The following is a 12,715-nucleotide window of genomic DNA, read 5'->3' as shown; positions in this document are numbered from 1 at the left end:
TGGTTTATTTTATAGGTAAGTATTTCGTTTTAAATAGGAATAATTTATTTAATTGTAGTAAATTTATTTAGATGTATTTAAATTATATTTAAGTTAGGGGGTGTTAAGGTTAGGGTTAGAGTTAGACTTAGGTTTAGGGGTTAATAAATTTATTATAGTGGCAGCGATGTTGGAGGCGGCAGATTAGGGGTTAATAAATTTAATATAGTTGTGGCAACGTTTGGGGGGAAGATTAGGGGTTAATAACTATAATGTAGGTGTTGGCCATGTTGGGGGGTTCATAAGTATAATGTAGGTGGCGGCGGTGTCCGGAGCGGCAGATTAGGGGTTAATAATATAATGTTGGTGTCAGCGATAGCGGGGGCAGCAGATTAGGGGTTAATAAGTGTAAGATTAGGGGTGTTTAGACTCGGGATTCATGTTAGGGTGTTAGGTGCAGACATAAAATTAATTTCCCCATATGAAACAATGGGGCTGCGTTAGGAGCTGAACGCTGCTTTTTTGCAGGTGTTAGTTTTTTTTCCAGCCAGCTCAGCCCCATTGTTTCCTATGGGGAAATCGTGCACGAGCACGTTTTGCCAGCTTACCGCTACCGTAAGCAACGCTGGTATTACAGTGGATGTGGAGCTAAATTTACCGACAAAAACTCGTAATCTAGGTGTATATATTTAACTGACAATAGCAATTTGCTTCTTTATAACATAGGAACATTAAAAGGATGTATGCTGGGGCTGCATAGTGTACAGTGAAAATACATTAAAGGACTATTTGCATTGTAAATAGGTAATGCTGTAGCACTCTGAATTTCAAACGAAAAGTAGATTTTATTTTTCTGATAAATTTGTAAATGTTTCCATTTGCTGTCCCCCTGCATCATGTGACAGCAATCACCCAATCACAGACTCAAATATGTATAAACTGTGATCTCTTGTACATTCTCAGTAGTAGCTGATGCCTTAGAAAGATTTGCACACTTTCGGCTAGATTTAGAGTTTTGTCGGTAACGACCCGCGTATCTAACGCTGGCTTTTTTCTGGCCGCACCTTTAAAATAACTCTGGGAGTCCACAGAATGGCTGTGTTAGGCTCCAAAAAAGGAGCATATAGCATATTTAACACAACTTCAACTCTCGATACCAGAGTTGCTTACGGACGCGGCCAGCCTAAAAAACGTGCTCGTGCACGATTCCCCCATAGAAAACAATGGGGCTGTTTGAGCTGAAAAAAAACCTAACACCTGCAAAAAAGCCGCGTTCAGCTCCTAACGCAGCCCCATTGTTGTCTATGGGGAAACACTTCCTACGTCTGCACCTAACACCCTAACATGTACCCCGAGTCTAAACACCCCTAACCTTACACTTATTAACCCCTATTCTGCCGCCCCCGCTATCGCTGACCCCTGCATATTATTATTAACCCCTAATCTGCCGCTCCGTAAACCGCCCTATGTACCCCTAATCTGCTGCCCCTATTACCGCCGACCCCTATATTATATTTATTAACCCCTAATCTGCCCCCCACAATGTCGCCTCCACCTGCCTACACTTATTAACCCCTAATCTGCCGAGCGGACCGCAACGCTATTATAATAAAGTTATTAACCCCTAATCCGCCTCACTAACCCTATAATAAATAGTATTAACCCCTAATCTGCCCTCCCTAACATCGCCGACACCTAACTTCAAACATTAACCCCTAATCTGCCGACTGGAGCTCACCGCTATTCTAATAAATGTATTAACCCCTAAAGCTAAGTCTAACCCTAACACTAACACCCCCCTAAATTAAATATAATTTTAATCTAACGAAATTAATTAACTCTTATTAAATAAATTATTCCTATTTAAAGCTAAATACTTACCTGTAAAATAAATCCTAATATTGCTACAATATAAATTATAATTATATTATAGCTATTTTAGGATTTATATTTATTTTACAGGTAACTTTGTATTTATTTTAACCAGGTACAATAGCTATTAAATAGTTAAGAACTATTTAATAGCTAAAATAGTTAAAATAATTACAAAATTACCTGTAAAATAAATCCTAACCTAAGTTACAATTAAACCTAACACTACACTATCAATAAATAAATTAAATAAAATACCTACAATTACCTACAATTAAACCTAACACTACACTATCAATAAATGAATTAAATACAATATCTACAAATAAATACAATTAAATAAACTAACTAAAGTACAAAAAATAAAAAAGAACTAAGTTACAAAAAATAAAAAAATATCTACAAACATTAGAAAAATATTAAAACAATTTTAAACTAATTACACCTACTCTAAGCCCCCTAATAAAATAACAAAGCCCCCCAAAATAAAAAAATGCCCTACCCTATTCTAAATTACAAAAGTTCAAAGCTCTTTTACCTTACCAGCCCTGAACAGGGCCCTTTGCGGGGCATGCCCCAAGAAATTCAGCTCTTTTGCCTGTAAAAAAACACATACAATACCCCCCCCCCAACATTACAACCCACCACCCACATACCCCTAATCTAACCCAAACCCCCCTTAAATAAACCTAACACTAAGCCCCTGAAGATCTTCCTACCTTATCTTCACCTAACCAGGTATCACCGATCCGTCCTGGCTCCAAAATCTTCATCCAAGCCCAATTCTTAACTATTTAATAGCTATTGTACCTGGTTAAAATAAATACAAAGTTACCTGTAAAATAAATATAAATCCTAAAATAGCTATAATATAATTATAATTTATATTGTAGCTATATTAGGATTTATTTTACAGGTAAGTATTTAGCTTTAAATAGGAATAATTTACTTAATAAGAGTTAATTAAATTCGTTAGATTAAAGTTATATTTAACTTAGGGGGGTGTTAGTGTTAGGGTTAGACTTAGCTTTAGGGGTTAATACATTTATTAGAATAGCGGTGAGCTCCAGTCGGCAGATTAGGGGTTAATGTTTGAAGTTAGGTGTCGGCGATGTTAGGGAGGGCAGATTAGGGGTTAATACTATTTATTATAGGGTTAGTGAGGCGGATTAGGGGTTAATAACTTTATTATAATAGCGTTGCGGTCCGCTCGGCAGATTAGGGGTTAATAAGTGTAGGCAGGTGGAGGCGACGTTGTGGGGGGCAGATTAGGGGTTAATAAATATAATATAGGGGTCGGCGGTGTTAGGGGCAGCAGATTAGGGGTACATAGCTATAATGTAGGTGGCGGCTCTTTGCGGTCGGCAGATTAGGGGTTAATTATTGTAGGTAGCTGGCGGCGACGTTGTGGGGGGCAGGTTAGGGGTTAATAAATATAATATAGGGGTCGGCGGTGTTAGGGGCAGCAGATTAGGGGTACATAAGTATAACGTAGGTGGCGGTCGGCAGATTAGGGGTTAAAAAAATGTAATCGAGTGTCGGCGATGTGGGGGGGGGCCTCGGTTTAGGGGTACATAGGTAGTTTATGGGTGTTAGTGTACTTTAGAGCACAGTAGTTAAGAGCTTTATGAACCGGCGTTAGCCCAGAAAGCTCTTAACTACTGACTTTTTCTGCGGCTGGAGTTTTGTCATTATAATTCTAACGCTCACTTCAGCCACGACTCTAAATACCGGAGTTAGAAAGATCCCATTGAAAAGATAGGATACGCAAATGACGTAAGGGGATCTGCGGTATGGAAAAGTCGCGGCTGAAAAGTGAGCGTTAGACCCTTTTTTGACTGACTCCAAATACCGGCGGTAGCCTAAAACCAGCGTTAGGAGCCTCTAACGCTGGTTTTCACGGCTACCGCCAAACTCCAAATCTAGGCCTTAGATAATATTAGTAAATTGGAAAGTGTTTTTAAAAAATCATTGTGCTCTGAATCATGAAAGAAAATATAGACTGCTGCATTAGCCTTTTTAAGATTATATCAGCCTCATATGCATGAGCCTGGTGCATGTGTGAAAGCCCTGATTGGTAAGTATGCTATGTACTCACACCTTACTTACCAATCAGCACCCTTGGTAGCACAGAGATTGTCACCATGGACAAACACCTGGTGCTGTTCTCTGCTTTAAAAACAAGGATAATGAAGCTTTTTTAATATATGGTATGAAACAGGTGCTGTACAGCGCTATTATACGTCACATTAATTAACATGTCCCTGGTGTGGACAGCAAACCTTTTGTAATTATTTGACCTCTACTCACTACTCTACATAATGTCTTGTGGCTGTATAAATATAAACTAAGAGACTTGTGACACTGTAGTTTTGTGATACTTATATCTATATTTACAGGTAGCCAAAGATGTTTCTGTCAGACTGCACCACGAGCTGGAGAATGTTGAAGAAAAACGAATCAAAGCAGAAGATGAAAATGAATTACTTCGTCAGCAAATTATTGAGATGGAAGTTTCCAAGCAGGCATTGCACAATGAGCTGGAGAGGGCAAGAGAGGTGAGAGTTACATTTAATTATGGAGCATCACTATTTGTGAGATAACCTTTGTGATTTAATGGCTTTAATATATCAGTAAACTATATTATATAGGAAGTTTATTTTTATGTAGTGATAATGCAGTTTTTAAATGAAATTTTAGGCCAACTAATAGTAGCACAAACTGCAATATGTCTGAAATGAAATTAAGGGACCCTACTAGACAACAGGGAATAAAAAAAAGTATTTTGTAGAATCATTAGCCCCCTAGAAACCACAGTAGACTCCTAGGGAAACGAATTAATAAAGAGGACTAGACCCCCGCTAAGTCCACAGGATGCCATTGGATCATAAGGAAGTATCCCTAATAACCTTGGTAAGTTAAAAAAAAACCTTAATGCAAAATTACACAGACTTACTACCTTTAATACCAGTTGATTTGTTTCTGGTGTATTTCAGTGTTATATTTATTGACTGACTTGTTGTCATGGTAACATTGCCAGACATTATTGGTGTTAATAATAGCACCCCCTTGCGGCTGCCTCCTGCAGGCTCTTAGTTCCCAAATAAAATGGATAGGTCTCTTTAAAAGAATAATCTGAAATAGTTGCTTTATTGTTCAGTCAATGGCTTTCTTGCTTATGCAAGATGTTACTAGGCAGTTCCTTACAATTCCCAGGAGTCAGAGAGCCACAGCTCTTCTAGGCCAGTTTCTAGGCCAGTCTTCAAACTTTTTAATTTTTCTCCATACACCCTTAGTGAAATTATTCCCTCTGCTTCTAAAATATATATGGTGGACCTTTCAGTATTCTGGAAGACTCCTAAGTTCCAAATATATTTGTGAACCCAATTTATGAGAAAATATTACAAATGTTTTGCCCTATTAAAGGAATAGTCTAGTCAAATTAAGGTTTTGTGATTCAGATAGAGCATGCAATTTAAAGCAACTTTCTAATTTATTCCTATTATTCATTTTTCTTTGTTCTCTTGGTATCTTTATTTGAATGTAAGCTTAGGAGCCTACCCATTTTTGGTTCAGAACCTGGGTAGCACTTGCTGATTGGTGGTTACAGTTAGACACTAATCAGAAAGTGCTACCCAGATGCTGAACCACAAATGGGCCGGCTCCTATGCTTACACTATTGCTTTTTCAAATAAAGATACCAAGAGAACGAAGAAAATGTGATAAGAGTACATTTGAAAATTGCTTAAAATTGAATGTTCTATCTGAATCATGAAAGTTTTTTTTGACTAGACTATTCCTTCAAGTTACTTTACCAACAGACCCCTGCATGCATACAGTCATTTTTCTTGCATGCTGGGGTCCCTAGTCATTGTGTATGATGTGTAATATCTAGTTCAAAATCCCTTCATTAAAGTCTATAAGTATTTCTGTCCTGCAGTGCAGGATTTCAGTTATTCAGCTCTTTGGTTAGTCAGAAAATGTGCACATCTGTAGCTATTTTCTCTTACTAATGTTAGGGAAGCCAAGCACTCTTTTAAGAAACAAATTATGAAAATGGAGACATTTGTGTGCTGCAAGATTGTATGGAAGATAATTTTGAGTTAATGGGACACTGAACCCAAATTTTTTCTTTTGTGATTCATATAGAGCAAGCAATTTTAAGCAACTTTCTAATTTACTCCTATTATCAAATTTTCTTCGTTCTCTTGCTTTCTTTATTTGAAAAATAAGACATCTAAGCTAAGGAGCCAGCCAATTTGTGGTTCAGATCCATGGACAGCACTTGTTTATTGGTGCTGTACAATCAGCAAGGACAACCCAGGTTGTTCACCAAAAATGGGCCGGCATCTAAACTTAAATTCTTGCTTTTCAAATAAAGATACCAATAGAATAAAGAAAATTTGACAATAGGAGTAAATTAGAAAGATGGTTAAAATTGCATGCTCTATCTGAATCATGAATGAAAAAATTTGGGTACAGTGTCCCTTTAACTTCCTAAAAATTACACAGAATTAAAAATCTTTTTTTTTTTTTTTTTATGCTGTGACACACCCAGGTTTGAATTAGTCTTTGGAATCTCCCTAGATTTGTAAAAGCTGCCATTGTATTGTATAACCTTTCCAGTACTTGATTTTCATGGTCAAAACGCTATTGTAATTCATTCTGCAATCTCTTTAAATTGCTATAATTGAATTATGGTCGTTTTCAAGCAGCTACCTGTTCATTATTGAGGGTATGGTAATTTCTGTTCCTTGGTTCATTGCATTCTGAGCCAATAACATTATTGTTAAAAGTTCAACGTACCACATTAGTTCACTCAGTTGCATAAATCTGTATATATTTAAATCTGTATTTTCTTGAATCTCCTCTCTGTGTTACCGTCCTTGGATAGTAATGTTAAATACACTTTAGCTTAATAAGATAAATGTAATAATACAAAGAATATTTATAATTTTGTGGAACGTAATGTGGCTTTTTATTTGCCATCTGCTACAATTAAATGCAGTTATCCTTTATTATTTCCATATGTATCTTGTGCAAACACTGTAACAGGTAGATGTGAATAGCTAATCACATACTGGGAGACAGCTGTGATGCCTATCTTAGAGGGGTACTGACCTTTTATGAGCCAGCAGGGAAGATGAATGCAGCCAGACTGCAGGCATCTAGTGCGTGTTACAGGCACTCTGCATTGTGTATGGGAGCAGCTGCCCTGCATGTCAGGCCTGTGAGAAGCTTTGAGCAGCATCACTGTCAGAAGATTCTTATGGACCATATGAAGTGGAAGACAATATTTTTACATTTCAGATCAAATTGTTATAATCTCTTTTTAAATGTTATTTTGTAAATATTAAAAAAAAAAAAAAAAAAAGAGTACTTTCGGTACCAGGAAATGTAAATTTATGACACTGGGGAAAAATATATTTTCCACATCTGATAACTGCATGAAAAGGGGACAAAAAGTGATATATTTGTATATAAACTAGTGCAGTGAGCTTCATTTAGTAAATGTGCTGTGGTTACATTATGGTTAAACTGATATGAAACCCAAACTGTTTCTTTCATGATTCAGACAGAGCATGGGATTTTAAACAACTTTGTAATTTATTTATATTATCAAATTCTCTTCTTTCTCTTGTTATCGTTTGTTTAAAAGCAGGGACATGTGCTTATTTCCTGCCATGTATTGCTCCAGATGCCTACCTAGGTATCTCTTCAACACAAAATACCATGGGAACGAAGCCAATTTTATAATAGAAGTAAATTGGATTTATTTTCAAGCATATAATTAATATGCACTAATGTCAAATGAAGTTGGGGGCATGGCCAGGTAGGGGAGTGAACTCCAATAAATGGTTTTACTTTTAAAATATAGTAGGAGAACCACTCCTGGATTATATAAGCCATACTGGTTATTCTTAGAGCACTGTTACCCATGTCCATTTTCCATCAACTTGGAACACCAGTGAAAGGAGGCAGCTCTCCTGAAATGTATGGGGAAGGGGAACTACATATTTTTGAGTTTTCAGAAGCATAAAAACCTCAGCATTCCAAGACCCACAAGACTTGTATACCAAATACTCAGGCTCTCTCTAATGCCTGTCTGTTCTGTTTAGCGTATTCACTAAGAATGTAATGAGGACTTATCTTTAGTGTGAGTATGGAATAACAGAGGGATTTGAAAGTCTTAGTAACTCTATGGGACAACCCAAAAAACGTAAGGACTCTAGAGTGATTTAAACAGGCAATAAACACATCTTGTATACTTTATACATTCTCATCACTCCATATACCCTAGAAAGACTAACAAACCCGTTTTGTAATCTGGATTGTCTTTAAATTGCTGTTAATTGCTTGAACCAGCTATTGATTTCCATCATTTCGCTGAAAACTTAGGTTATAAAATTAGTTTTTTTTTTTTTTTTTGTCTCTCTAGGGATTGCCTACATTGCCTTTAAACCCCTAGAGAGGGCTTAGACACATTGGCAAAGATGCAGGTTACATGTTTTCTTGCCCTCTTTTGCTCCGATTGTCTCTTCTCCTTAGTTAGCAATGGATAAGGAGCCGTCGTATGTGATTGGCAAATACGGAATTGGGAATAAACGGTATTATGTCTGCATCTCTTATCAGCAGCTGCTTGAAGTTATTTTGTGTTTCTTTGTATGGGACTCAAGCTGTTGGAAATGTCAGGGGACTTCTCAGACAGTTGCCTGGCTGGGCTTCAGACACCATTGGGGCAACCCTGCTGAATAGCACAAAGCATAGGGGGATTAAGTAGGGGCAGCAGCTGCCAGGGATTTGGTATGAATAGTATAGATGGGGTTGTTCTATTGAATGAATAGGGCTGCCAGCAAGTTAAGGGAGAGAGGACTTGTGTGAAGCTTCTGCACTGCACAGCTGATATCAATTTATTAGTATTACCAAAAAACAGTCAGATGCTTTAAAGATTATAAGATTTTTTATTTGTAGTCATTGTCTTCTTTTGCCTATTCATTACCCCATGAACTTGAGAAGTTTAACTAAAAAAAATGTTTTTAATTTAAATTACCATCTGCCAAGTACATTTTATTTTTTAAGAAAAAAAAGGCGGGGGAACACCCCCCCCCCCCCCCCGAAAAAAGTGCATCTAATTTTTCTGTTTTATTTCTAGTTATATCGTTAAGCTATTAATGTGCTACTATTGTTATAAGTGAGTTGTAAACCTTTATCTATTAGATTTGAATAGCCTATATTTTATGTGTCCCATGCAGACTGATGTGTACAGATATATATCTGTCTATCCATTTATCAGGATTTAGGACCTACTTGTAAAATGTCATGCGGATTATTTAGCTTTTTGTGTGCTAGGAGCATTTACAAGTACTATTTACATGATGAAGGTTACCACCCTATGCAGATAATTACTGTCATTGTATGCTCTGGAGGGCACATGGTAATTATATGGTTACCTTGTTTCAACACTGTATATGTTTTTGTTTTAGAAAATAATACCTTGTGGCTAAAGCTTATTTTATTATGTGCCATCCTTTAAACATGTCAATCTTCACCAGATGTATCATTAAAGTGTCCCTTCATTTACTAAAAAGTAAGAGAAATATCCTGTGGTATAAATGTTTCCCTTTATAAGGTGTTTTTCTGTGCAAGTGCTTTACCAATTTATAAAGAAGCTGGGAGGTTTGTGTCATTTCATGGGTGCCCACAAGGTGTAGGTAAGAGGGACAGATGTCATCCATTACACTATGATTCTGGGACATGAGGGAAAAAACACTTCTATTCTTCCCTATTGCAAGTAAGGCGACATGGGATGTTTCAATTAATCTTCTCTTTAATGGTTACATGAGAGTTAACAGCATGGGTGGGAAAATGATGATATAATATCCCATAATAATTGCAGAAAAAAAGGATCCCTACACTAATTAACCCCCTAACCGCCAATACCCCACCGCAAACTACTCTACACTACTTAACACCCTGTCAATACCACATCGCAAACTACACCCAACCTATTAACCCCCTAACCACTAATACCCCACTGCAAACTACCCCTACACTACTTAACCCCTTAACTGCCAATATCCCATTGCAAACTATTCCTAATCTATTAACCCCCTAACCATCAATACCCCACCGCAAACTACCCCTAACCTATTAACTCCCTGACCACCAATACCCCCTCCACAAACTACCCCTACACTACTTAACCCCCTAACCTGTTAACCCCCTAACCACCAATACCCCACCACAAACTACACATAACTTATTATGCCCCTAACTTCCAAAACCCCACCGCAAACTACCCTTACACTACTTAAAACCTAACTGCCAATACCTCACCGCAATCTACCCCTAACCTATTAAGCTCCTAACTTCCGATACCACATTGCAAACTACCCCTACACTACCTAACCTCCTAACCTAAGACCTCCTGAGATACACAAAATTAAAAGTAGTAGCAATAAAAAAAAAACATTACCAAAAAAAAAAAACTACCAAAAAACAAAACAAAAAAAACAACTAAGGTTCCCCTTAAAAAAACCTACCCCATAATAAAGACCCCTAAAAAACAACAAAGCCTACTATAAAATTGCCCTGAAAAGGGTGTTGGGCAGTGCCCTAGTTAAAGTGATTATCTCTTTTGTATAACAAAAATCCCTATACTAAAATAAAAGTAATTCCCTGCCACCTCAAAAAAACCCTATCTTTAAAAGACCCTAACCTAAAAAAAATGATGCCCTGAAAGGGCATCAGCGATTAAGCTCTTTTGCTAAAAAATAAAAAAAAACTATCAGTGTTCGACGGCGACCACATGAAGAGGACATTGGACGTAAGGTAACAAGAAAAGAAGCATCAGCTAAAGGATGGAAGAAGACGGGTAGGATGGAAAAAGAAAGCGACAGTGGCGCACTGCCATGGAAGAAGTTGGAAGAGGAGCGCCGCCTTGGAGAAGATGCAGAAGTAGCCTCCCTTGCATTTATATTGGCTGTTGTTTTTAATTCTTTGTCCAATCAGCCAATAAAAATGCAAGGGCACTTCTATATAAGGAGGAACCTGGCATTCAAGCTTCAGTGTGAGGCAGTGACTGCATGAAGAGGACAATGGACGTAACATAAGAAGACTGAAGAAGATCGGTTGGATGGAAGAGGAAAGTTCCAGTGGAGCACCACAATGGATGAATATAGAAAAGGAGTGCTGCCTTGGAGAAGCAGCAGCAGGTCCGGATTAGGCCGCCGGGATACCGGGAAAAATCCCGGTGAGCCGGGCCATTAGGGCCCACTGGTGGGCTGGCAGCTGCAGCGTGCACCACACCGGACCAGCAGCAGAGGAGAGCAGCACAGTCAGTCACTACATTCATTAAATTATCATAGGTGAGTGACAGTGTATGAGACTGTGACTGAGCGGCCACCGCCAGTTAGTATACCCCCATTGTCCCCATTGTCCTTTGCATCGTAATCCCACAGAAAGCCTAGTCACCCTCCCCAAGCACCAGCGTCCAGCCTCCCTGAGTCCCCTCCCCCACGCACGCTCAGCACGCCTCCAGTAGTAGAGTAAGGCTGCACACCCCACTGCATGCTGTGCAGCTGGGGGAGGTAGTGCCGACCGCCGTGGGTTCCAGGCCTAGTGCTGTCTGTGATGAGGGGCAGGCGCATGGTAAGGCTGGTGCAAACAACTTATTTCTGGGTCTAGCTGCTTAATTGTTGGGGTTATGCTGCTGCATTATATACATTGTTAGCAGACGGGTGCTGCTGCGATTTGACTGAGACAAAGCCGATTAGCCAATTAACCCTTTTTGTTGCTGAAACAGCTATTGTAAAGTATATCACTAAAATACATTATAGTTGTATATCACTGTATATCACTATCATTAAAATACATTATGGTTGTATATCACTAATCACTATATATGTATATCACTGTCTGTATTATACAGTGATATACATATATAGTGATATACAACCATAATGTATTTTAATGATAGTGATATACAGTCTGTATATCATTATCATTAAAATACATTATGGTTGTATATCACTATATATGTATATATCACTGTATATCACTATCATTAAAATACATTATGGTTGTATAACACTATATATGTATATCACTATATCACTATCATTAAAATACATTATGGTTGGTATTTAGTGTATTGTTATACCTAGGTTACAATACTACTTAGGTTTGCAAACTTTTTATTAAAAACACTTTCAGCCTGTATTACATATCCACCGTATTGTTCCATTAAGTTATTTCAGAATATAAAGTTGTATTTTTTCCAAATAATACATTCTTTGCTGTTTAGTGCACTTATACTGACGCATTATTTCTGGAAAGTTTCAAAATTTGTATGGACTGGGCTGAAGGGGGCATGGCTGGGCAGAAGGGTGCGTGACTGGGCGGGAGGGGCGTGGCTGGGCCAGTCTATACATATTTCCAGGGCTGGTCTGATTTCCCAGTCCGGCCCTGAGCAGCAGCCCACCTAGGAGCTGATATCAAGTTTGGTGAGTAGAAATTTTGGGGCTTAGCATTAGGTTTTTTCGAGGGTTTATTTTTCCGTTTAGGGTTAGCAAAAGAGCCTAATTGCTAATGGTCTTTTCAGGGCATCTTTTTTTTAGAATATTTTTTTTTGTTTTGTTATTTTTTAGCAAAAAAATCTTAAAGGGCCATGATACCCAAATGTTGAAACACTTGAAAGTGATGCAGCTAAACTGTAAAAAGCTAACTAGAAAATATCACCTGAACATCTCTATGTAAAAAAGAAAGATATTTTACCTCAAAATGTCCTAAGTATTCAAACCCCATTGCAAAGGACTTTAAGCAGCAAATCAGTGTGTCTGTCCCGGGACAGCTAAGGGAGTGA

The 12,715-nt window shown here is 38.0% G+C and overlaps 1 protein-coding gene across 4 annotated transcripts in view; it reads left to right on the top strand.

Annotated features, from left to right (window-relative positions):
* Positions 1–12,715, top strand: part of MTCL1 (microtubule crosslinking factor 1) — a 279,300-nt gene that overhangs the window by 101,233 nt on the left and 165,352 nt on the right. For all 4 annotated transcript variants that reach the window (XM_053714926.1, XM_053714925.1, XM_053714924.1 and 1 more), the window contains exon 3: positions 4,251–4,409. In XM_053714926.1, the coding sequence (XP_053570901.1) occupies positions 4,251–4,409 (159 nt within the window). The remainder of the gene's footprint in view (positions 1–4,250; positions 4,410–12,715) is intronic.

This window comes from Bombina bombina, chromosome 5 (genome assembly GCF_027579735.1).
Source record: "Bombina bombina isolate aBomBom1 chromosome 5, aBomBom1.pri, whole genome shotgun sequence".
Lineage (NCBI taxonomy): Eukaryota > Metazoa > Chordata > Amphibia > Anura > Bombinatoridae > Bombina > Bombina bombina.
Note: the sequence above shows the minus strand (reverse complement) of the source record. Positions and strands in the feature narration are given on the sequence as shown.